Below are 23,914 nucleotides of genomic sequence, written 5' to 3'. Positions count from 1 at the left end.
AATGTGGAACGAAGAACATCCACAGAGCTTTCACTGAAACTAGGTCTGCTTACTTCCACATAATGACACCTCTCCCTAATTAAGTCTAATGGTATACAATATACCAGGATCTGGACTACCTGAAATAAATTAAATTATGGCCTGTAAATTGCAAGTGCATTTTGTTTAATTAAACTAAATTTCAAAGCCCGCTTGCTGTATTTTTTCAGTAACATCCCAATATCCATTTCTAGGTCACTTTACAAGACATTGGCAGTGGTAGACTTAACATCCTACAGATGCCTGCAGGACCATACTCATACTGCTAACATTGTCCATTAAATGTAAATATCCATCCACTGTAAGAGGCAAGAAGCTGTGTCTTAAAATCTATTTTTGGCATTCCTAGTACCCAAGTATCACGTTTTAAAACAAAGAAACATTCGCCACTGTTTGCAAGTCTCTGTCTTTAATAACCATCTACTATTGTAGCACTCCTTACTTGCATCCCCCCCACACACACACACTCTCCTTGCTTGCACCCCACACACACACACTCCTTGCTTGCACCCCACACACACACACACACTCCTTGCTTGCACCACCCACACACACACACACTCCTTGCTTGCACCCCACACACACACACACTCCTTGCTTGCACCCCACACACACACACACACACACACACACACACACACACACACTCCTTGCTTGCACCCCACACACACACACACACACTCCTTGCTTGCACCCCACACACACACACACTCCTTGCTTGCACCACACACACACACACTCCTTGCTTGCACCACACACACACTCCTTGCTTGCACCCCACACACACACACTCCTTGCTTGCACCACCCACACACACACACACTCCTTGCTTGCACCACACACACACTCCTTGCTTGCACCACACACACACTCCTTGCTTGCACCCCACACACACACACACTCCTTGCTTGCACCCCACACACACACACTCCTTGCTTGCACCACACACACACACACTCCTTGCTTGCACCACACACACACACACTCCTTGCTTGCACCCCACACACATACACACTCCTTGCTTGCACCCCACACACATACACACTCCTTGCTTGCACCCCACACACACACACTCCTTGCTTGCACCACACACACACACACTCCTTGCTTGCACCCCACACACATACACACTCCTTGCTTGCACCCCACACACATACACACTCCTTGCTTGCACCCCACACACACACTCCTTGCTTACACCCCACACACACACACTCCTTGCTTACACCCCACACACACACACTCCTTGCTTACACCCCACACACACACTCCTTGCTTGCACCCCACACACACACTCCTTGTTTGCACCCCACACACACACTCCTTGCTTGCACCCCACACACACACTCCTTGCTTGCACCCCACACACACACACACACACATTTTTCCCTTAGAACTGCTCTACTTGTAATCTAAACAGTCTGTTCTCTATCTGTAAAGCTCAGCACTTGTTCCTAAAGCATTTTTTAGTCAGGTAAAGCACTTCTATATTATACAAAGTACTTCACTAGCTTAAAACCCTCTTGAGTACCAACTTCCCTATAGGTCCTTTCTGACTCAGTTACACAGCAAATTTTTTCATTTCTTCTAGCATGTCAAAGGATCAGTTGCTAGCGTCCTCTCCTGCTCAGCCGGTTGAATCTGGGAATATTGAGGCAATGTTACAGTTGCCTCATGTACACAGACAACCCTCTCCTCCTCCCACAAAACACAAATACATGCGAGAGATGCAACTATATAGCCAAACTGGAGGCTGAGCTCTCTCAACTCAGGACTGGCAAAACCAGACAGGAGGAGAAGGTAACCACACACACCATAAACCCAGTCTCACATAGAACTATCACAATTACAAATCAAGCACATAAACACACAAAGACATACTGGAGGCACTGATCAAAAATCTACCAAAACAGCAGAGGCCTCCAAAGCAGACACCCAAACAACTGCCACCTCATGACATAACACAAGCAACACATAGATCACAAAGTCAGTGTGCAAATCAGTCACAGCCCTTAAGGCCAAACACAATGCCAGATACACTTGTCATAGGTGACTCCATAGTCAGACACACTGACGTCCCACTCACCAGACTGAACAAGGAGAGGGTCACAGTAAGCTGCCTGTCGGGCGCTAGAATCCGCCACATAACACAAGCACTCAGGTCACTCCACAGCAAGTACAAGTATGACGCAGTCATTGTCCATGCCGGTGTGAATGACCTGAGACGTACCTCCCTGGACTACATGAAAAGAGACATAAAGGAGCTCTCAGATTATGTAGCCCAGGCTGGTATGACCCTGACCCTGAGCAGTATCCTACCTTCACCAAGAATGATGCCACAATACAGAGACAAAATGATCAGTTTTAATAATTGGCTTAATTTCTGGTGTCATTCTAAGGGATCCAATATCTGTCTGCCTGGAATGACATGCTTGACAAGCCACGCTGCTTCAAGGGACGGCTTGCACCTGTCACCCTGGGTTTCGGATATTGGCAAAGGTTCTTGCCAACCCCATAGTGCCTTTTTAGACAAGGCTCAAATTCTAAACCCACCCTAGAAAACAATAATGGAAAAAACTAAGGGTAATGCTGCTCAATGCCAGAAGTCTAAATCTCAAGATGCACGCCTCAAGCCCTCCTCAGTATGGAGAACATCGATGTCTGTGCTGTGACTGAAACCTGGTTCAAGGCTCCTGAGAGCACCCTGGCACTATCAGGTTTTACCTCATATCATGTGTTCCGGCCCCAAAACCCGGACCGTACCACAAAAGGAGGGGGTGTATCCATATTCATCAAGGATACCCACACCTCCAGGCTGGTGGCAACTCACGAAGCATCAGAGACCATTCAGGTGCAATTAACCATAGGCAAAACTGCTCTACAGTTTGTAGCATGTTACAGGCCACCCTCTCAAACTCAGGAACCCCACACAACCTTCCTGAAGGCACTGGAGAGTATAAATGTCTCTCCAAACACCATCATATTGGGTGACTTCAACTACCCAAACATAGACTGGGAACATTACTCAAGCCCAAATACCCTAGCCCAAAGGTTCCTGGAGTTCATAAACTCAAATGCTATGGAACAACTTGTCACCATTCCCACAAGAGGTGAAAATATACTAGACCTGATCATCACAAACATGGGGACAAAATGCTCCACACCTGAAGTATATCCCTCATTGGTGAGATCAGACAATAAACTAATCTCACTGGAGATCCACATCCCGCCCTCACCCCCAACAAAAAAGACCACAGTGAAGAACTTCTCCAGATTGATTTTTAAGTCCTCTGAGGAAAAGGTGAACTGTCCTGTTTCTGAGGGTTGCAAATCTCCATCCCTACACTGGCTGTCAGTCTATGCTGCATCTGCGATTAAGGCTGAAATAATTTCTTCTTTAGCCAGGCTGGCATGCACCAGTCCTTTGGTTTCGCATAATTTGGCCAACTGGTTCTTTGTCAGCTTGCCATAATGCTCTGCTGACATCCTTGTCTTCTTTCCCAGACTAAACTAAACTAACAAAAATAACATTTTTGTGAAAATAAAATTAGAAGTTATGTACCTACCATAACGTTCCATGTTAGTTGTCTTCTCCCGCCTTCTTTCTTGCTGGATGGGTTCGGAGCCGATCCTCGGCTCCGACTCGGCACTTGCTTTAGCTTGAGAACTCCTTTTACCAGAAGAAAAGCAAAATGTGAACAGGAAACCAAGAATCAATAGTCCACGAACAAAAAGGCTGCCAAATAATCCAATTCTTTATTCACGAAACACTCAAAGAGTAATAAAATCAAGCTCCTTTTACCAGCTCGAGGCAACCCTATATCCCATGATGCAAGGCGGAACTACCTCAGATCTCGTTTGGTAGCTAACCTACCCTGCTAAGGACTAACCTAACATATTTAGGAAACCCAAGTTCATAATAAAGAGACCTCTAATGAAGGCTCAGGAGGAAACAACCTGATAGGAACTCTTCAAGATCTGTCCAGGCCAGGGGGAAGGAGGGAGGGACGCAAGAAAGAAGGCGAGAAGACAACTAACATGGAACGTTATGGTAGGTACATAACTTCTAAATGTTAAGTTGTCAATCTCGCCTTCATTCTTGCTGGATGGGACCGCGTCCCTAGCACCTGTATCCCGGGTGGCTCAATGGAACAGACTCTTGAGAACTGTGGAACCAAAACTGGCCCTGTCTCTGGAGGCCAAGTCTAACTTGTAATGAGAGACAAAGGTATGAGGAGTGGCCCAAGTAGCTGCTGCACAAATGGTATCAATGGGTAGTCTATCCTGAAAGGCTGCAGAAGTGGATAGACTCCTGGTTGAGTGTGCTTTCGGTTTAGAAGATAGTTGCTTACCTCTGACAGAGTACACATAGGAAATGGTGGAAGACAACCATCTGGATAAGGTCACTTTAGACACTGGGAGACCTATCCTGTTTTCTGCATAGGAGACAAATAATTGGTCCGATTTCCTGAATTGTTTCGTTCTATGCAAATAGTACCTGAGCTGACGATGGACATCCAAAAAATGAAGCTTTTGTTCAGCTCTGTCAGAATAGTTTGGGAAAAAAACTGGTAGATCTATGGATTGATTAATATTGGTTTGAGATACAACTTTGGGGAGAAAGGACGGGTTCGTTCTTAAGGATACCCTGTCCTTATGAAAAACCAAGTAAGGGGAACGGATGCAGAGAGCTTGAATCTCGGAAACCCTTCTTGCTGAAGTGACAGCCAGTAAAAATATAGTTTTCCAGGTCAATAATTTCAAAGAACATGAAGCAGACGGTTCAAGGAGGTAACATCAAGGATGCCAACATTAAATTTAGATCCCATTGCGGAGGAGGATGCTTTATCGGCGGCTTTAGGAGAAAAACTCCTCTCAGAAAGGCCTTGCATAATCTATGAGACATAATGTTATTATCATGCAAGCCAACATGATACTTGGAAATAGCAGCCAGTTGAACTTTAACTGTAGATGAAGAAGATCCTGACTGAAAAACCTCAGCCAGGAAATCTAAAACAGAATGCACAGGAGCAGTAAAGGGATCAATATTCCTGGAGTTTGCCCAAATAGAAAAACGTCACCACTTGCTAGCATAAACAGTTCTGGTGGACGACTTTAAAGAAGACACTAAGATGTCTCTGACGGAATCAGAGATCATCGGAAGCCTGGCTAGGGAAGGAAGTGGAGCAACCAAGCAGTGAGGTTGAGAGAATGAATGGCCCGGTGCTGTTGACCCGACTGGTGGATCAAGAGATCCGGAACTGGGTCCAGATGCCAGGGCTGCACCAGGAGGTGACGATGCAGAGACGGAAACCAAATTTCTCGAGGCCAGTAAGGGGCAATGAGAATCAACTTGGCCCTCAAAACGGTGGCTTTCTGAATGACTTGTGGAATCAAGGGAAAGGGAGGAAAAGCGTACAGAAGTCCCCGGGGCCAATCCTGGGTTAGAGAGTCTCTCAGGGGTTGGCCTGGTAGGGAAAGAGGGTGAAAAAATCGGGCACTTGTTGTTTTGGGGTGTAGCAAAAAGATCGCAACAAGGTGTGCCCCACTTCAGAAAAATCTGATCCACTACAGATTGATTGAGAGACCACTCATGAGGCATGAGAATGGATCTGCTCAGCCTGTCCGCCAAGAGGTTGGACCTGCCAGGGATGTGCGTTGCTATCAGAAACCGATGAGAGGAGATTGCCCATTGCCAAAGTCTGAGAGCTTCTCGACACAACGGATAGGACCTGGTCCCGACCTGCTTGTTGATGTACCAGACCACGGACATGTTGTCCGTTTGTACTGCAATAGTCCCCGTGGGAAGAAAGTCGTTGAGGGCTTGCAACGTTAAAAGCACCACTCTCATCTCCAGGACATTTATGTGCAGATGGTATTCTATGGGTTGCCACGTCCCGTGGACCATCCTGCCCTGATAATGCCCCCCCCACCCGATCAGAGAGGCATCCGTAGTAACTGTGGCAACCGGAGGAGGGAACAAAGGGTCGGCCCTGATGAAGAAGGGAAGATATCCACCAGTTCAGATGAGTTCTGCACGATTGTGTGACTAAGATTTCGTGCCTCATCGGAAGACTGTGGAACGACCACTGAGTGAATAACATCCACTGCAGAAGACGCATGTGGAAGCGAGCCAGTGGTAGAAGAACAATGGCCGCAGCCATAAGACCTAGAACCTTTAGTATCAATCCGGCTTTGACCTTGCTGCTCTGCAATAGAATCCGAACGAATTTTTGGATGTCCAGAATTCTTTGATCTGTTAGTCTGGCTAACATTTTGACGGTGTTTAATTCTGCGCCTATAAAGGTGATAGATTGGCAAGGCAGAGAAGATTTTTCAAATTCACTGAAATTCCCAAACTCCTGCAAAGCTGCAGAGTGTAGTCTCTGGTCTGAAGAAGCTGACACCTGGTGGTGGCGGAGAGGAGCCAGTCGTCTAAATAAGGAAACACCTGGAATCCTTGACGTCTCAGATGAGCTGTGACCACTGCCATGCATTTGGTAAACACTCTGGGGCTGAAGTGAGGCCAAAGGGCAGGGCTCTGAATTGGTAATGACTGGTCCCTAGCCGAAAGCGGAGAAACCTTCTGGAGCACCTGTGAATCTTTATGTGATAGTACGCGTCCTGAAGGTCTATAGAGCACATCCAGTTGTCCTTGCCCAGAAAGGGCAGAATGGACTGAAGCGTAACCATCCGGAATCTTGCCTTCTTGACAAATCTGTTTAGACTGCTCAGGTCTAATATTGGTCTCCAATCTCCCGTCCTTTTGGGGACCAAAAAGAATCTCGAGTAGACGCCGGATTCTACTTGGTCTGCCGGAACAGTCTGGACGGCTCTTTTTTCTAGGAGCTTTGAAACCTCCTGTTCTGCCAAATCCCTTTGACCGGGTGAGATGTCTGGAAGGGATTGTTGAGGTACGGATACCTTTCGAAGGGGATTTTGTAACCCTCTGATATGATCGACTGTACCCACATATCTTGTGAAAGGGAATGCCAGGCTACTGGGTACAGAGAAATCCTTCCCCCGACTGCCTCCAAGGGTGGACAGTCGGGCAACACCTCAGGGGTGCTGAAAGGGCTTCTCAGGAAGAGACTCCCTGTTACCCTGGTTCTGAGGACCCCCTGCCTCTAGGGCGTCTATTATTGTTACCCCTCTGCCTCTGGGGTAAACTGACCATGTGTGTCCGTGTAGCTCCTTGGGCTTTATGGAACCACATCTTCCTCTCTTCTGACGCGTGGGATATGGTCTAGAAGGGGTGGAAAAATGGACTCCAACGGCAGAAAGAGTTTTACCGTCCTGCTCACACCTGGTCAAGGTATCCTTCACCTGAGGTCCGAACAAAGCCGAACCATCAAAGGGTATTGGTGAAGGACGCCTTAAAGGTCCGCAAAATTACAAAGCCGCATCCAGCCTTGACGCCTAGGAGCCACTCCTGTGCCTGCGGCCCTGCTCGCTCCATCGGCCGCATAGGATATGAGCCGCATGGAGGAGTTGGATAAGGAATTCAGGATTGCTAGCTGTGAGGCAATCTTTTCTTGAGCCCCAGCAGCAGAAGGATCCTGGACCACTTCACCTAGTTCCTTGAGAATATCTCTTTGAAGCCTGGTGAAGTGACAAAGGTAGTTCAGCGAACGCATAGCAAAGGTCGCTGAAGAAAACATCCGCTTTCCATACCTGTCCATGGTCCTAGAATCCTTGTTAGGAGGATGGACAGGTACTGAAGGATCCGCAAGTTCCTTCTTAGTGGCGGCCGCCACCACCATAGCATCCACAGAAACGCCCTTGGAAAGAAACTGTTTGTCCGTAGGGGCTGTAATAAACTTGGATGGCCTCCTGGGGACAGGTTCCACAGAATCTGGAGCTGCCCACGCCTTTCGTGCCACTACCTGCATAAGTGGGTCGGAAGGCGGAGACACCCAGGAGGTGGAGGGTCGGGATCCAAAAGCCTCCAGGTATACCAACTCATCCTCGGAGGGATCAATGGATGGCCAATTCCCCCTCTGTTTGAGGAGCTCAAGGATGTCTGAAAAGGAGACATCCTCAGAGGGGGATCGTGGGGAACTCTCCGACTCATCTAAGTCGGTATCAGATGTAGTAGACTCAGGGGAGTCTGTGTGTTTCCTCTTACACGTCCTCTTCCGAGGGGGTTCACCTGCAGGATCAGGAGAAACTTCGGAAGAGGAGGAAATTCCCAATGGGGAAACCTGGGGCGATGGATCCCTGGGCCTGAGAGCAAGAGGCTGGCAAGAGGTGTCTACAGGCACAGAAGAGGGAGGAGCTAGAGGGATGGACCGTTGACCTGGCTCAGGAGCCAGGACTCCTCATCACCTCAAAGGCTCCCCTCCCCGGGAGACCGGAATATCCCCGTTCCGAGGAAACAGGAATTCCCGGCTCCACTGAGAGGGAAGGCTCCGAGGCCGATGTCGGTGCCGAGCTTACCAAAGCCGAAGCCCCGAGAGGGAGAGCGGGGTCGGACAAGGGTCCGATGCCACTAGCCCCCTCAGAGCCGACCAGGGAAACTCGACGACCGGATCCCTCCAAGGAAGGTCTCAAGGAGGAGATCGGAGCCGAAGACGACGGAGCCGAAGGATGTATCAGTTCCTGCGCCGACACAGTCGCTGTCCCGAGAAGCTCCGGCTCCGAACTCTGGTGGGGAGTCGGAGGAGGAAGTTCAAGGGGTGAAGCAATAGCCAAAGTCTGCTGAGACGGGCTATGGAGCATTTGGGCCAGTGCCTGCGACTTTAACAGCCTGCTTACCACCCTCTCTAAGTCGTGGTCAGACAGCCTGGAAGATCTTGAAGATCGGCTCCGATGGCTCCGCTCCGACAAAAGAGGAGACCCCGGAGCCGAGTGGATACTCTCCAATGAAGGGGACCGAGATCTCTTTCGGGACGAAGTCATCGGAGCCGAAGTCCCCTGAATTCCAGATGGAGCCGAAGGTTTCTCGGCTCCGATGCTGGATAAGGTGTCGGCTCCAGCCGGAGCCGACAAGTCAACAGTAGATTGGGTGTCGGAACCGATCGGTGCCGAGCCCACTACTTTAGAAGCAGAAAGATCGGCTCCAGCCAGAGCCGATCTTGGCTCCGATGGAGCCGGAGCCACCGGAGGAGGCTTAGACACTGTAGCCTGAACCTTCGGAGGCTTAGAAGGTTTACTGGACCCTGTTTTAGAGGGAGAACCTTCTGGCTTAAGCAAGCCACGGAGGATCAATTTATTCCTCCTTTCCTGCAGGACTCTCTGGCTAAAAGAGTGACACAAAGCACAGGAGTCCTGCAGGTGCAAAGGCCCCAGGCAGTAAACACAAGAAGTGTGACCGTCTGTCAGAGACATTTTCTGACAGCACGAGTCACACTTCTTGAAGCCTGAGACCTTGCCTTCCTTAGACATAGTCCTAGAGGAAGAAAGTCACACACACCCCAACAATCACACAACTAATCCCCAAACACACAGACACACAGGTAGGGATTAAGCAAGGGGGTCTAGGCCTAACTGAAAACTCTAACTATAAGGGAAATAGGGTGGGCTGTAGAAACACTACACACTATAAAAAGGGGAAAAAGGGAGAAATAAATCCCTGACTAAGCTTTCTGAAAATATCAACTTACCTCAGCTGGCAAAGGAGACCTCTTTCGCTAAGCGGCAAACGAGATCTGAGGTAGTTCCGCCTTGCATCATGGGATATAGGGTTGCCTCGAGCTGGTAAAAGGAGTTCTCAAGCTAAAGCAAGTGCCGAGTCGGAGCCCATCCAGCAAGAATGAAGGCGAGATTGACAACTTAACATCTCTATGTTTACCTTGTGGCTGCTGAGAGTACACACACCTTCAGTGGCAACTGCCTCCAGGCTACTGAAATTCAATTAATATCCCACTCAGCTGCCACCAATATGTGACAGTCAAAACCTGCATCTACACAGTATTTTCATGTGCAGCTCTCTGCACCAAGCACAATTTCCCTTAAAAGCACACAGGAAGCACACTCCAGACCTGGGGCTGGACTCTCTCTCTCTCTCTCCAGGCCCCAAACAAGACTCCACACTGACCACTTTGGAGCTTTGTGTCCCTGTTCCAAGTAGCAGACACACACTTGGACATTTGATGCAGGAGTTCCAGCCTATGAGGGAGGGGAGGCCAGAGGAAGAGAAGCGGGAGAGGAAGTCACAGCAGCTGCTATGACTGAAGCCGAAGACGAGGAAGGAAGTTCAATGGCAGGCAGAAGACCTTTGAGGGTCAACTTGGCCTTTCTATCCTTCAAAGCTCAGGGACTGAACACTGCACAAATGGAGCACTCCACATTAAGATGGACTACATCTAAGCACAACACACACACAGTGTGGCCATCCGCTAGGGAGAGCTTATGGCCACACTCTGTGCAGCGCTTAAATATAAGCTTTTCAGCCATACTATAAAGTAAGAAGCCTTAAAAAAAAGGAAAGAGACAGACAATAAAACTTTCTTTCTTTAGGCTAACAACACGCACCCACTCACCACACTAGACTGACTAAAGGGTGGGGGGGGGGCACCACAGACAAAATACTCTAAACTAACTACTCTAAACTAACAACAACTACAAAACTACACTCAACGCCAAATCAATGGGAGGGGAGAAAGAGTACCTATACTAACTTGAAACGGCTAAAAGTAACAGAAAAAAATAGAAAAACTTACAATCAGAATCACCCTGCTAGATGGAGCTCTAGAGACACAATGTTTAAAATTGCGGCAAACGAGATCTGGGGGATGGAAGGCGGTGGAGGTGTATTATGGGTAAGGGGAGGATGGAAGGCGGTGGAGGTGTATTATGGGTAAGGGGAGGAGTCTGGAGCTCAGAGCTGATGCTAGTAATTTTTGCCAGCTCAAATCCGATACGGATCCATATTCCCACAGGTTGAAGACCAAATGAAGTAAACTACTTCAGATAAAAATTTCAACAATTCTAAAAGATGGTAATTAATGGTTATGGACCAAAATGAGACATGGAATAAGGATGTTCCCAGTCCAATTATTTACATTTTTACATCCTCTAGAAAATAAGTTTTGGCAAGAACTTAAGGGGATATACAGTATTTTGTATGGGAAGGGAAAAACTGCAAGGTGGCATGAGAAAAACATTTGAAGCCAACAGAAATGGGAGAGCCGACAATGCCACATCCAAGTGGTTACTTTAGGATTACACAATTAAAATGGCTCTTTTGCATGCAATTTTAGGAATACATATCCAGATGGAAGTAAATTCTACTAGTGCAAGGGGGTGATGCTCTTTGAGACTGCCAAATTAATCTTTTGTGACACATTTCATACTTAGTTTGAAAAATCAAGGCGAGGTATGCTGACAGCAATAGCTAAAAAAGAAAATACCTTTGGAGAAGAAACTTAAAGTGATTTATTCCTACTCTTAACTTCATGGTTGTTTAAGTTGTAATAATCATTCTATAGTTTCAACATAACTGTTTCATGGTTTGTGATAATGTTTCCTTTTTTCTGTAACTTTTCATTTCTATTCACTGTGGAATGCCCCCTGGACTTATCCCATCCCATTTCCACTGCAGCTGCCAGTTCAGTGCTTGAAAGTGATTCTGAGGAGTCGGGTGTTTTCTTGGGTGATAGCAGTGATGCCCAAGTTGCTGGTTTAACTTTAGATACTGGAATTCTAAATCCTTACAAGGATGAGCATTATTTGAGTTCATCAGGAAGTTAGGAGAACAGCAATGTTGATGATGATGGGGCTATGTGGCTGTCCTCATACCACATGGAAATGTATTTCGGAAATCATGAATTAGTATAGATTCTGTAAGGTTATAATGAATTTCTTTTGCTGCAGATTACTGCAAGAAACATTTTTTTTTAAAGTGGCAATTGCACTACTTACATTTTGGGTTCCTATCAGAACAGCGAATACTTAAAATAGCGAATGGTCTTCTATCAAACCGAAAACTACGAAACATCAAAATGCTGAAGGCATGGAACAGCAATTTTTTCCCAGGAAAAAAAAAACTGCTGGGCCTTTCCAGGGACTTTGCTGTTTTCTTCACAGTGGTGCGATCTGGGAGTTGGTATATTTAAGTTGGGGGGTTTGGGGGGCAGAGCCCCCCATTTATTTTTTCTGTACATTCTTTTTTTTTTTTTGGATCAACAAATTTTTTCCCTGGGAAAAAATTTGCTGATCTGTGCCTTCGACATTTTGAGGTTTCATACTTTTCAGTTTGATAGAAGAACGTTCACTATTTTAAGCGCTCGCTCTTCTGATATAGACCCTACATCTTGAGGTCACTGTTGCTTCACAGTTGTGCACTTTTGTTTTTGTTAATGTTTTGAATGGCAGCAGTATTTGGTATGTAGGCAAGGAAATTAGTGAACAGTACAGATCTGTTTGTAAACTAGATACGAGTATGAAATTAGGTATGTGCACTGAAATGATCCTATCAGAAGCTGTGCCTCACACATTGCTACAAAACACACACACACACACACACACCTGCTCTTGAACAAGATTGAAACTGGGGCATTATTTAAATTCTTCTGTATGTATGCAATGTAAGATTTTTTTTGACTAAGAAAAAACTGTAGGAGAGTTATGTGGCACAGTTTACAAGGAGTCACAGGCTTATTACTGAAACTATTTGGTGGGTGACAGAGTGACAGGGGGAGGACAGTGTTGGGAGCAGAACACAGAGATAGACTCATGTACTCAACAAAATCATGTATGAAGTATGTCACGGTACTGTGTTAAAGTTTCATGTGTGTTTGCATGAAAATCCAGTTAAGGACATTTTGTACAGTTGAGAGTTGTGCGCAATACAACTAATACCACATCTTGGATTAGATATCCGAAAACAATACACAAATAGGTATCTATTTCAACAGAAACAAACATGCTCAAGCCATTTTAAAAATGAACTGCAAAAACATAAGGCTACCAGCAGTATAACATACAAATGCAACCTATTTCACCACTGCACACACTTAACGGTAACTCCTTGAAAAGTAATACTGTTTAAAATGGTAAAACTCCCAGTGCAAGAGTGATTGCTTTTGTAACCTAAACAGTGCAGTACTGACTAGATTACAAAACTGAATACGAATGCATTTAAATTGTTTTTATCCTCCTTACATGTGATCTTAGTCTAGTAGAAAGAATAATGTTTTCCCAGGTCAAATCTCTCACTCCACAGATTCATACACACATACATCCGCACACACACGCAAACACAAAACACACACACACATTGCCAGCAACGTTCCAAGCTGTACCCTTAGTGAAGCAGGAGTTAGACCCCATGGTCACATCAAAGCTCATGTCTTACAATGGATATATGGCAAATACACCTTAGAGACAGCAGTGAATGCTAAATACAATGACTAGTTACAATGCATCAAGAGAACCAGCATCCTTCTCCCAAAAGGACTATAGTGGAAATATATCCCTAACAGTTAATACTGGAGTCTCTGTGGATTGGTCTGTAGATTAAAGTAAACAGATGGTAGAAAGTAAGTGGGCTGAACTTGGGGAAGATCAGTAGTCTTTACTACTTCGCTGTAATAATATTAAATAAATTAAGAAGAAAGTAAGACAGTACCTGAATGATTTATGGCATAAGGGTTGGGATGCTCGGAAATGAAAAAGAGAAATCTCCTGAAAGATTTGCAGAATAGGATTTGTGGTGGGAAAATTTGTTTTACAAAAAGTAATGAAAAGGGTGAAACAAGACAATGATGTCACACTGAAAAGAAAAGTTAAGGTTATTTTACTTTAAAGACCTGGCAGGTTGAGACAATAGAGATTATACTGGATTATAGCAGTCTTGTATTCTGGAAATGATGATAGCACTGACTGTATGTGATTATTATTAGCATCTGTACTGAATTCAAACTGTACAGAATGAATATTAGAAAGAGATTCATGACAATTTGAAAATGTTGCTGTTGCCACACATTGCTTGGGGAACCCTTAACACAAAATGAAGCTTTAAAGGTAGTGGAAAGGAGTGGATACATTTCTGGGTAGTGTGGTAAACCTAGAGAGTTATGGAGATGCAAAAAGCAAAAATCCACACATACTTACCCTATTTAATCAAGTGTCAGAAACAAAGGAAACATCGCTTTACTGAAAGCAGATGATGGTGTTGGTCATAACTACAGAAGATAAAGATCCAAGTTTACCTTCCTCACATATTTTCTCTTCTGTTTAGAATTATGATTATGAAATTATGATTATTATGGCTACTCAGTTGGCAAGATGGATTAACCATTCACTGTCAGTGTAGATATAAAGGTTTTTCACAGGCAGGCAAACTACTAATATTCTTAAGACTGGGTATTTATTAAGATGACTTTGTTAAAGGGAATTGGTTGTACGTTTGGATGCAGAAAAGGCACTTAAGGGTTGAAAAGTGTGATTTAGTGCAAGTTCTTTTGGCATTTGGGATCACAAAGGAGTTTGCTGATTTGATCATGGTAATTAATATATCATCTTCAGCCAGAGTTAAAACACATATTGGGTTGCCTTTGTCTTTTTAATCATTTTGGTGAACTTACCAAAGATGCCCGTTATCGCCAGTCCTGTTTGCACTACATCATGAACCTTTGGCTGCAACAAGTTACAAATCTGGTTTAAGTAGGATTAAAGTGAGGTGACAAGAAAACAAATCTCTTGGCAGATGATAGAGTGTTTGTAATTATTATCAACAACTGTACTGAGCTCAGACTGTATGGGATGAATATGAGAAACAGATTTCAATTCCTGAAAGATAGGTTCACTTTTTTAAAGTGCTTAATAACAAGGTTTGATAATTTCTCTGGGAATAAGAATGTTGAGTCTTTCGGCTTTTAAGATTAATTAAACAAATACAAGGACAGTAGTAATTGACTGTAATACTTCTGAATTCTCTTATTTAATGGATGGTTATCCATATTAAACATTTGGGAATATGGCTGGGGAACTCGCATGATGAATCTGCTTGTAAAACTTAAGCAGAATTGAAGAAAAGGCTAACAATGCAACTTAGAGGTAGAAAATAATAAGTTTAGAAATGAACCAGGGGATGCAAGGATGATGCTCTCTGTGTTATCTTTACTGTTGTATGCATTACAGTCTTTTTTAGAGGACATACCAAGTCATTTTTGGAAGATGGTACAATATGATGCAAGCTATCATATGGGATTGAGATGAGAGATAGGTGCCCTGGGAGATGCTGATTTTGTCTAGAAAAGTACTGTTTCAGACCCTTTTTTGAATCATGAAGTTGTGTCAATGAAGATAATGCATTTGTTCACAAAACACAGTTACAACACTAAGTGGAAAAGATTGCCAAGTTTGACTAATGGCCACCAACAGAATTTTGAGAGAGCTTCTGTCTGGGTATATTATGGTAGGTAGACATATCCTCACTATGTGACAGAAGAAGAAATATGAAGTTTAAGGAACTTTTCAACAGCCTAAGTGATTAATTATTAACTGAATTTGATATTATCCAAAGCTTTATAGGTAAGTAGTAGCCAGTTGCCCTTGTGGGACATTTTAAGTCTAGCCAATTTTCCTCTCAAAGGAGAGGATCAGACCCTGTACCCTGTCACTAGAAGGTAAATATTTTAACCAAAATACTAATCACCAAATGGTGAGAAAATAAGGGGTTGCAGGACTAATGTAATTTAATAGGAAGAGTTACATAGGTTCATAGGTTCATATATTAGTACATATACATTCTAAGTGGTGTACCTGGTCTCAAGTCCATCAACTGTTAGGTCAACATAAGGATTTAGAACATAAAGGTATAGCAGGAACTGCAAGACTAATGAGCATTACTGAACTGTTAAGTAGCAAACCACCAGCACTGGTACATTTGTGGTTGTAAGCTTGACCATCCATTGGTTGTTTGATTAGTGAGGCATGTAAGGCTTTAAACAAACTCAAGCAGATAAAATGAGTCAGGAATGAAGAAATGCCTTAAATGAGGACTCTGATAAAGCTACTTGGCAATGGATTTGTCAGTTGCTGGGGTATGCTACTAAATCTAGAAGGTTTAGTATTTTTGCAGGAAGTGTTTACACATATATTTTTGTACTCCACTAAAAAGGATGCTGCTATATTCTGACGTTCTATGCTGGAAATGTGAGGACAGTGTTTTAGGTACATAGGAACATATCTTTTGGTCATGTTCTACTTTCAAGTCCTTTAAACTGGATTTGCATCAATACTCAGTTTAAGTATGTAAAAAAAATTAATGGACTAGATCATCATAATTTACGACAGTGGTCAGGAAAGCTATAACACAGATATGGAAATAGCAGTGGATTTTATTGTGATGAGACAAGACCTGGATAAACACATATCGACTACATGTATGACCATGTGGCTGCCACAGTGTGTGTATAATAATACACTTTAGACACCATTAAAACTAAAAATATGAGTGCATTTCTTCCTCCTGGTATGCTTTACTGACTGCTTTTCTATTCCATTGTTTAAATGCGACTGTATCAATAACACATTTCATATAGCTGGATTATGGATAGACTACAACTGTGGACTGTTACTGTAAATAGATATGGGTACTTCACCTTACATATCAGTATGAGGAAAAATTGTTTTAAAATGCCCATTACATAATGTTTTGTAAAGATTACATTTTTGATGTCCCTCTCCCGATCTGATGTCTATAAATCATTTAGTGCTATATAGATGGTCTGAAGTGTCCCAGGATGAATTCTTCAAAATTTGAACTATGGAGAAATCACTCCCCCTTGCTTGCATACACACACACACACACACACTCCCCCCTTGCTTGCATACATACACACACACACTCCCCCCTTGCTTGCATACACACACATTCCCCCCTTGCTTGCATACACACACACACACTCCCCCCTTGCTTGCATACACACACACACACACACACACACACATACATTCCCCCTTGCTTGCATACACACACATCCCCCTTGCTTGCATACACACACATCCCCCTTGCTTGCATACACACACATCCTCCTTGCTTGCATACACACACACCCCTTGCTTGCATACACACACACCCCTTGCTTGCATACACACACTCGCCCTTGCTTGCATACACACACTCGCCCCTTGCTTGCATGCACACACTCGCCCCTTGCTTGCATGCACACACACACACACACACACACACACACACTCCCTGCTTGCATACACACACACACTCCCCTTGCTTGCACACACACACACACACACACACACACACACACACACACACACACACACACACACACACACACACACACACACACACACACACACACACACACACACACACACACACACACACACACTCCCCTTGCTTTCATACACACACACAGTCCTCCCTTGCTTGCATACACAAATGGCAGACATACAAAATCAGCATACAGACCAGCACACACTGCACTTCACACAAGCTAGTTTGCTATAAATAGAAATAAAGAAAAAGACAAACTACGGAAATGGACATTCAGTTGGCAGCAGACTCAACAAAGAAAGAAAAGCCAGCATTCACACAGACTCCACGCACACACACACTCCGACTTGAGGAAACAGCAAAAACAGTCACATACAGACTTCCGAAATACGAGCATGCACATGCACCGGATATTAGGGGAAAAATGCACATAACCGAGCAGTACACAATACGAGCCTTGGGAATCGCAAAACAGTTAGGGAAATGCTGTGAGTTGTACGCTTCTAGTAAGAGAAGCCATTGCCCAAACGAATGTTTGATTAGGTGCCTCCATCTCCTACTAATACCGATACGTTTAGCGTGCTAGTCGGAAAATACATTCACACATACACTCACTTGCCCCTCATCATTCACTCATGCACAGCAAAAGAAACAGCAGCATCAGACTAAAAATCAACATACTGACCATTTGCACACACTCTATACTCGCACTTGCATTCACTCATTCTCACAGTGTACTTACCCGGGCTTGCAGCCTAACAAAAGAAAACGGCAACCGTGACAGAAAATACACACACACACTCGGACTCGAGAAAACCACAAACACTCACCGGATCACACACACAGAGTTAGGAAATAAGCAGCATACACATACAAAAACAGTACTGAAACAGAACCGAGCAGTCAATAAGGCATAAAATATAACCCAGCAATAAATAGTAGAAAACAAAAGTAGTGTAGCACGTGGCAGGCAAAACAAGAACTATCGCTTACTAAGCCAGATAACAAAAAAAGTCACGGCCCCAAAATTGCATATAAACAAAAACTAGCTGTATAATTATCTTGATTTTAAAAAACTCACCTGAGCAACAAGTTAAATGCAGGCAATCCAAGTTCTTGAAGTACGACAGTATAATGAACTCGATGCAATTTACTTCTACAGAAAGGGAGTTCCACATTGTAGATACTGGGTTTTTGGAGTGGGCTGGACAAGACAGCTGTGACGTCAATAAGTGGGAGGTTCTCTGCCTGCTTCTATAGACTACACTAATATGTTAGTGCTGACGTCTGTTTGTGGGAGGGAATTCCCTGGTAACTAGTACAGAAGTGTAGTAGCTGACGTCAACAATTACGAGCCAGCAGGAGGATTTTACAGGGCGGGATAACTTCATTTTTAAATTGCAGTGAAAACAGTACGGAAAAGGAGGCTGGCTAGGAGGTGAAACAGTGGAGTGAATATTTTTTTAACGCTGCGGTAAGAATTTCTGTTTGTAGGGTGAATTAAAAGGGACAGCAAAAGACTGCAGGTACAGAAATCGGATTTAATATCCCACTGTTCTCCTTTAACTGCATTTCCCTTTTGGGAGTTTGTGATGTTCTAAAGGATACATGTCTTCGTGGGGAGTAAAGGCTTCATTAAAATGTGCCCCCCCCCACAAACAACACCATATGAGAAGGTGTAAGCATGGAAAATACAGAGGAATTGGAATCACACAAACTGTCCACTTTATCTACATTTGGTCTATAGAAATTTCTTAATCTAACTTTGTCATAGCCATCCTTGATTTCTAGCTCTAACCACCTGCCACCATCCTTATCTTTAGCGTCTTTCAAGATTGTCAACCCCAGTGCTTTGCTTACTAAAAGAGTCATGCTCCCCTTTAGAGAAATTGGCTAGAGTAAATTTCTAGAACCTCTGTATTTTTTCATAAGCAAATCAGCCATTTTTTTTAACTTTTTGGTTTCTTTTAATAAAATCGCCACTACCTCATATGTATTGGCATCCTTAAGTAATGCCATCTTAACCAGTGATGCTGCTCCTTTAACATTCCAGCTAATTAATAATACAAAAAGCTTAATGGGCTCACAAATATGAGGGAAATACTGACCTCAAGAATCTTGTGGATGCAATGTAAGCAAGTAAATTAAACAGAATAGAAGTTGCAAACGATCAGTATGTGCATGACAAGATCAACACTACAATTAAGAGACTACCAACATAAATGAGCAAGCACGCTAAGAGAAAAAATGCTAACTAATACTGAAAGTTACACTTAAAAGTTTTGTGAACTAGGGTTGATTCTTTAAAGAAAGAGTTCTACACCCAATATGTTTATTTCAGGCTGCTGGTTCTCTTCGGCCAAAGAGGGAATATATATTTGAAACTGGAAAGGAATCCAGGAAAAGTTGTATCTGGTGCATATTGATACAGGCTGTATTGGCACAAGCAGGCAGCACTTCCTTAAGAGCTTTTTTTTTTTTCAATGCTTGTGATTTGTTAGGAGATAGCAAAGGTGGTATCTGTCACTCTCTTCTTAAGTGGACAGTTGGTTAATCCTGATGAGAGTGTTACACTAGTGTAGGATCCCTTGATAAACTGTCCATTTCCACCAAAGATCAGTTCTGCTCCCTCCTTAGGGGCATTATGCATAAGATGGGTATTGTTTTTGTTTAAGGGAATGTAGGCTGGAAAGCGCAGTTGCATGGCATAGCCAAGCTGTCTGCACTTCTGCAAGTATGGTGCCAGCAATTTGTACCTGTTAGACAAGACCACAAAGTAGTCAGGAGTGATTCTCACTGGGTGACTGGCAAGTTGAAACTTCTGACCCAAAAGACGAGCTTTATTTAATATTGCTTCCTTATCAGTAAACTCTAGGTATTTTATTATCAAGTGCCTTGGCAGACCATTAGTTGCATTTCTTGAGATGATTCTGGGTGCTTAGTGAATAACTAGGGGGGGGGACTCTAGACACCCTAGTAGAGTCCCAAATTCCTTTTTAATGAATGTAACTGAATCAGCTCCTGCAGTGTTTTCTGCCAGTTTGATCCTTAAATTGTTATGCCGTAATCTATTCCCTAGATCCACCACTTTTTTTTGTATTTACAGAGAATGGGTTTTGAGTTCCTGTAACTCTGACGAGTGATTAGTAGTAGTTTGTCTTTTTTCCAACAGCTCCACACACTGCTGTGAAAGCATAGCCTGAATAGTTGACAACTGTCAGTTATGACTGACAACCACAGTTTTGATATGCAAGACATTCTTTGCAGTGTTTTTCATTAATCCAGTTAGCAGATTTAGTTATTTCCATATTGCCTTCAGTCCATCTGAGATGGAGTCCATTGATGTGGACATCATTGTGCTCCTGCTATGTGAGGGCCACTGAAGTCACAAGGTGCACAAATTCTGATAGCAGCAGTGTGGAACTCATTGTGTTTTTGCCCTCTTGTCTCTCAGTCAACTTGAAATTGCTGGCTAAAGATATCTGACCTTAAACAAAACCTTTTGTCTAATCGAGATTCTCCAAATTACCAGTTTAGTTTGAATTTTCAGCTTGCATGGCAGTAAGCTGTAGGTTAGCCATGTGTTTCCTTGTATACGCACATGTGTTCCCCCTACTGTGTACAAAATTTTACAACGTCATGTGCTTACTGCTTAATATACATACTACACAAGCATAAATTCAGACATAATTAACATGTAGACACACAAACAGATGTACATGCCATCTTGTTAAACCCAAGTGACACTTGGCAATAGGCATCATAAAATAAATATTTAAGGTTAACATCAGAGGTTACTTACGTACTACCTAGTCTACAAAATGTTTCCAGGAAGTACACATAAGAACACATATTGTGACAGTCTAAGTATTAATTATTACCCTGTTTTGTCACATTTAAAAAAGAATGCTGTTTTTACTCTCTTAGGAGGCCATGTTTCATGCACACTCAATTTTTTTCTTGGAAAGCGAAATAAAGATCTGTTAGAGGTTCACAGGTACTTACTAGGCTACTGACAGAAGTTTAGCTATATATTCCAGTGAGTTTTTTTGCTATTTTTAGTATGAATAACTTAGAGACAAGCAAAACATTTACATGTTACCCCCTATCCATGACAGACAAGGGTGCTAATTCATGGGTGAATTTGCTATTACCTATCCTTTCATCCAGATTACAATTGAATACTGTAATAGAAGTTCTCTAATTTTATGTGCAGAGGAAGGGGATTCCAAAGAAGTGGTATTCTCTGTGATCATAGCTATCCCTCCAATATGTTCTCTTTATGTTGTAAAAGAGATTAATATGTCTTTAGTGGGTGTTTACACCCCCACTGGGCTTGCAAATGTGCAACAGGTTTGACAAGATAGGGTCTGTTAAGGCTCTTTACGCAAGACAGAGATCACCTCATAGTAGTCTGTATGACACCAAGAAAAGGGACATGGCTTGGTGATGGTCCACATAGTTTTTATAATTTAGGCCCTTGATTTTCATAGTCAGAAAGCTTTGTGGGCATTTGAGTTGTGACAGATGTTTAGACAAGTATATATTGAAGTGGGCATTATATTCAATGGCAGGCCAGTTGAGTACAGAATACAGTGGAATGATCACATCCCTGGACCTAGACACCATACCTTTAGTAATAAGTTGTGCAATGAAAAAGGACTTTCTTACAATACTAGATGCACGGTGATCTAAGGACAGTTCATTGTCTACACAGGTTCCCAGTTCTCCCAACTACCAGATTCAATTTTTATGGGTGTTTTGTCAATGTGACAGTTACAGAGGATTTCTTGTGTGACAAAAATACTATTATACATTTCTTGGCATTAAGTTGTAGTGGGGCTATTTATTTGGGAACAGCCCTCCTGATGGACTTTGCTGTCCTCCGGGGAGTTTATGACAGCACCAGGCTTACAGTCAACTGCAACCCAAGTCATCCATAAAGCATGAACAGCAACAGCTTTCACCTCTCAGAAGTAAATGCCAAAGAGGAGTGGCCAGGAACTGAATCCTTTTGCACACCGCTAGTGACAGGTCTTTTGTAAGAGGCATAGCAGTCCTCCTTAATTTCCTGGGTTGTATTTGTAACCCAATATGATACCTAACAACTTACCCAGGGATTAACATTTAGCTGGGACAGTTCACCTACAATACCAGAATGTAGGATGTTACTGAATGCCTTTGCATAGTCTAGGTATTTGGTTGGTTTGTACAGATTTGCCTTCATCCACTGTTCAATAACCTTCTCAAAGAAGTCGACCAGGTTATGTAGGCGGGATCTGCCTTTGACAATCCAAACTGGCTTGGGTAGAGTATGTCCTTAATTAATTCCATTATTATTCTTTCCATAGCCTTACAGATGCGGCTGGTCAGACATATGGGTCTATAATTTCCCTGGTCCACTAACACCCTACCTTTGTAGAAAGGGATGACAGTTGCTGTCCGCCATTTGTATGTCAAAATGCCTGTTTGGAGGCTGATGTTGAATCGCTTCTGTATGGGGTCTAAAAGTTCTTGTTTCAGTCTGGCTCCAAAGAAGTAATGTTCTTGGCCTTGGATAGTGCCCTGAGGACTTGTTCATGGAAGATCTGGGGACAGAAAGTACATGTAGGTAGTAGATACGGTAATGTAGGAGGGGAGAGGAGTAACGTTGACAGCAGTGGGACTCAAACCCACTACCTCTGAATGTCTTTTACCAAAACACCAATGTGCTATCCATTGCATCACAGAGACACTATATACAATGGAATCAATGTGAGGAACAATTATGAAAAAAGTGAACATACCTGGCAGCAAGACCAGCATTTACGGGCAAAGCCAAAAGTATAGGATAAAGGCCGCCAGCAACGGAACCAACTAATCCACCTCTAACCACAGCACAGATTTGACAGTTCAGATCACCTAAAAATTAATTAAAATAACTTTAAGAAACTCTACAAATTCATTATTAAAACATGCAAATATAAATGACAATCCTGATTTTCTTAGCTGCAAGAAATGCATAACAGCATTTGGATAGCAACAATAACTGTCTGAAACAACACACCCACATGTTTCTGCTACATTTATTTTGGCTTAACACACTGAAAAAGGAACTGTGTCAGTTAGTATTAAGAAATCAGTTTTATGATCTAGCAGCACATTCTTCGCTTATATTAATATTACACTTGCTATACTACAGGGGAAATATCCACACACACATTACTGAAAGTCTACACAACAGCAACATATTTTTACATGCATTTCAACATTTTTTAAATACCATTAATGAGAATTCACTTCGAATAAATAGAAATAATGTCATTAATTAAAACTAAGTACAGAAATCTTAAACCTTTTAAAATATTTCTCAGTAGGGAACTATTACAAATATTTACATAACAAAATAGTGCCAATGTCTAAATAACACTGCGTGAACGCGTTTATGAAAAGAGACTTATTTAAATATTAAATTACTTTCTATGCAAGATGCTCAAAAGTAAGTGAATAAAAATGTGATTAAACTTGAAGAATATCTCCATGTAATCTGAATGAATACTTTGGTAACAAATCTATCGGTCTTGAAGGTGAAGTAAACGGCTATGACTTCAGATAGAAACTACACTGATGAGAATGATAAAACAAATTCTGCATACCATTCCAGTCATACACAAATTAATCAACTCTTGCCAAAGCATGAAGCTCTTA

At 43.0% G+C, this 23,914-nt stretch overlaps 1 protein-coding gene across 1 annotated transcript in view; it reads right to left on the bottom strand.

Moving 5' to 3' along the window:
- TMEM126A (transmembrane protein 126A) overlaps positions 1-23,914 on the bottom strand; it is a 385,068-nt gene that overhangs the window by 131,748 nt on the left and 229,406 nt on the right. Inside the window, exon 4 of the mRNA XM_044071173.1 lies at positions 23,014-23,128. Coding sequence (XP_043927108.1) covers positions 23,014-23,128 — 115 coding nt within the window. The remainder of the gene's footprint in view (positions 1-23,013; positions 23,129-23,914) is intronic.

The sequence above is a fragment of the Protopterus annectens genome, chromosome 5.part0 (assembly GCF_019279795.1).
Source record: "Protopterus annectens isolate FY-2018-M chromosome 5.part0, PAN1.0, whole genome shotgun sequence".
Classification (NCBI taxonomy): domain Eukaryota; kingdom Metazoa; phylum Chordata; order Ceratodontiformes; family Protopteridae; genus Protopterus; species Protopterus annectens.
This window is presented reverse-complemented; position numbering and strand designations above follow the sequence as displayed.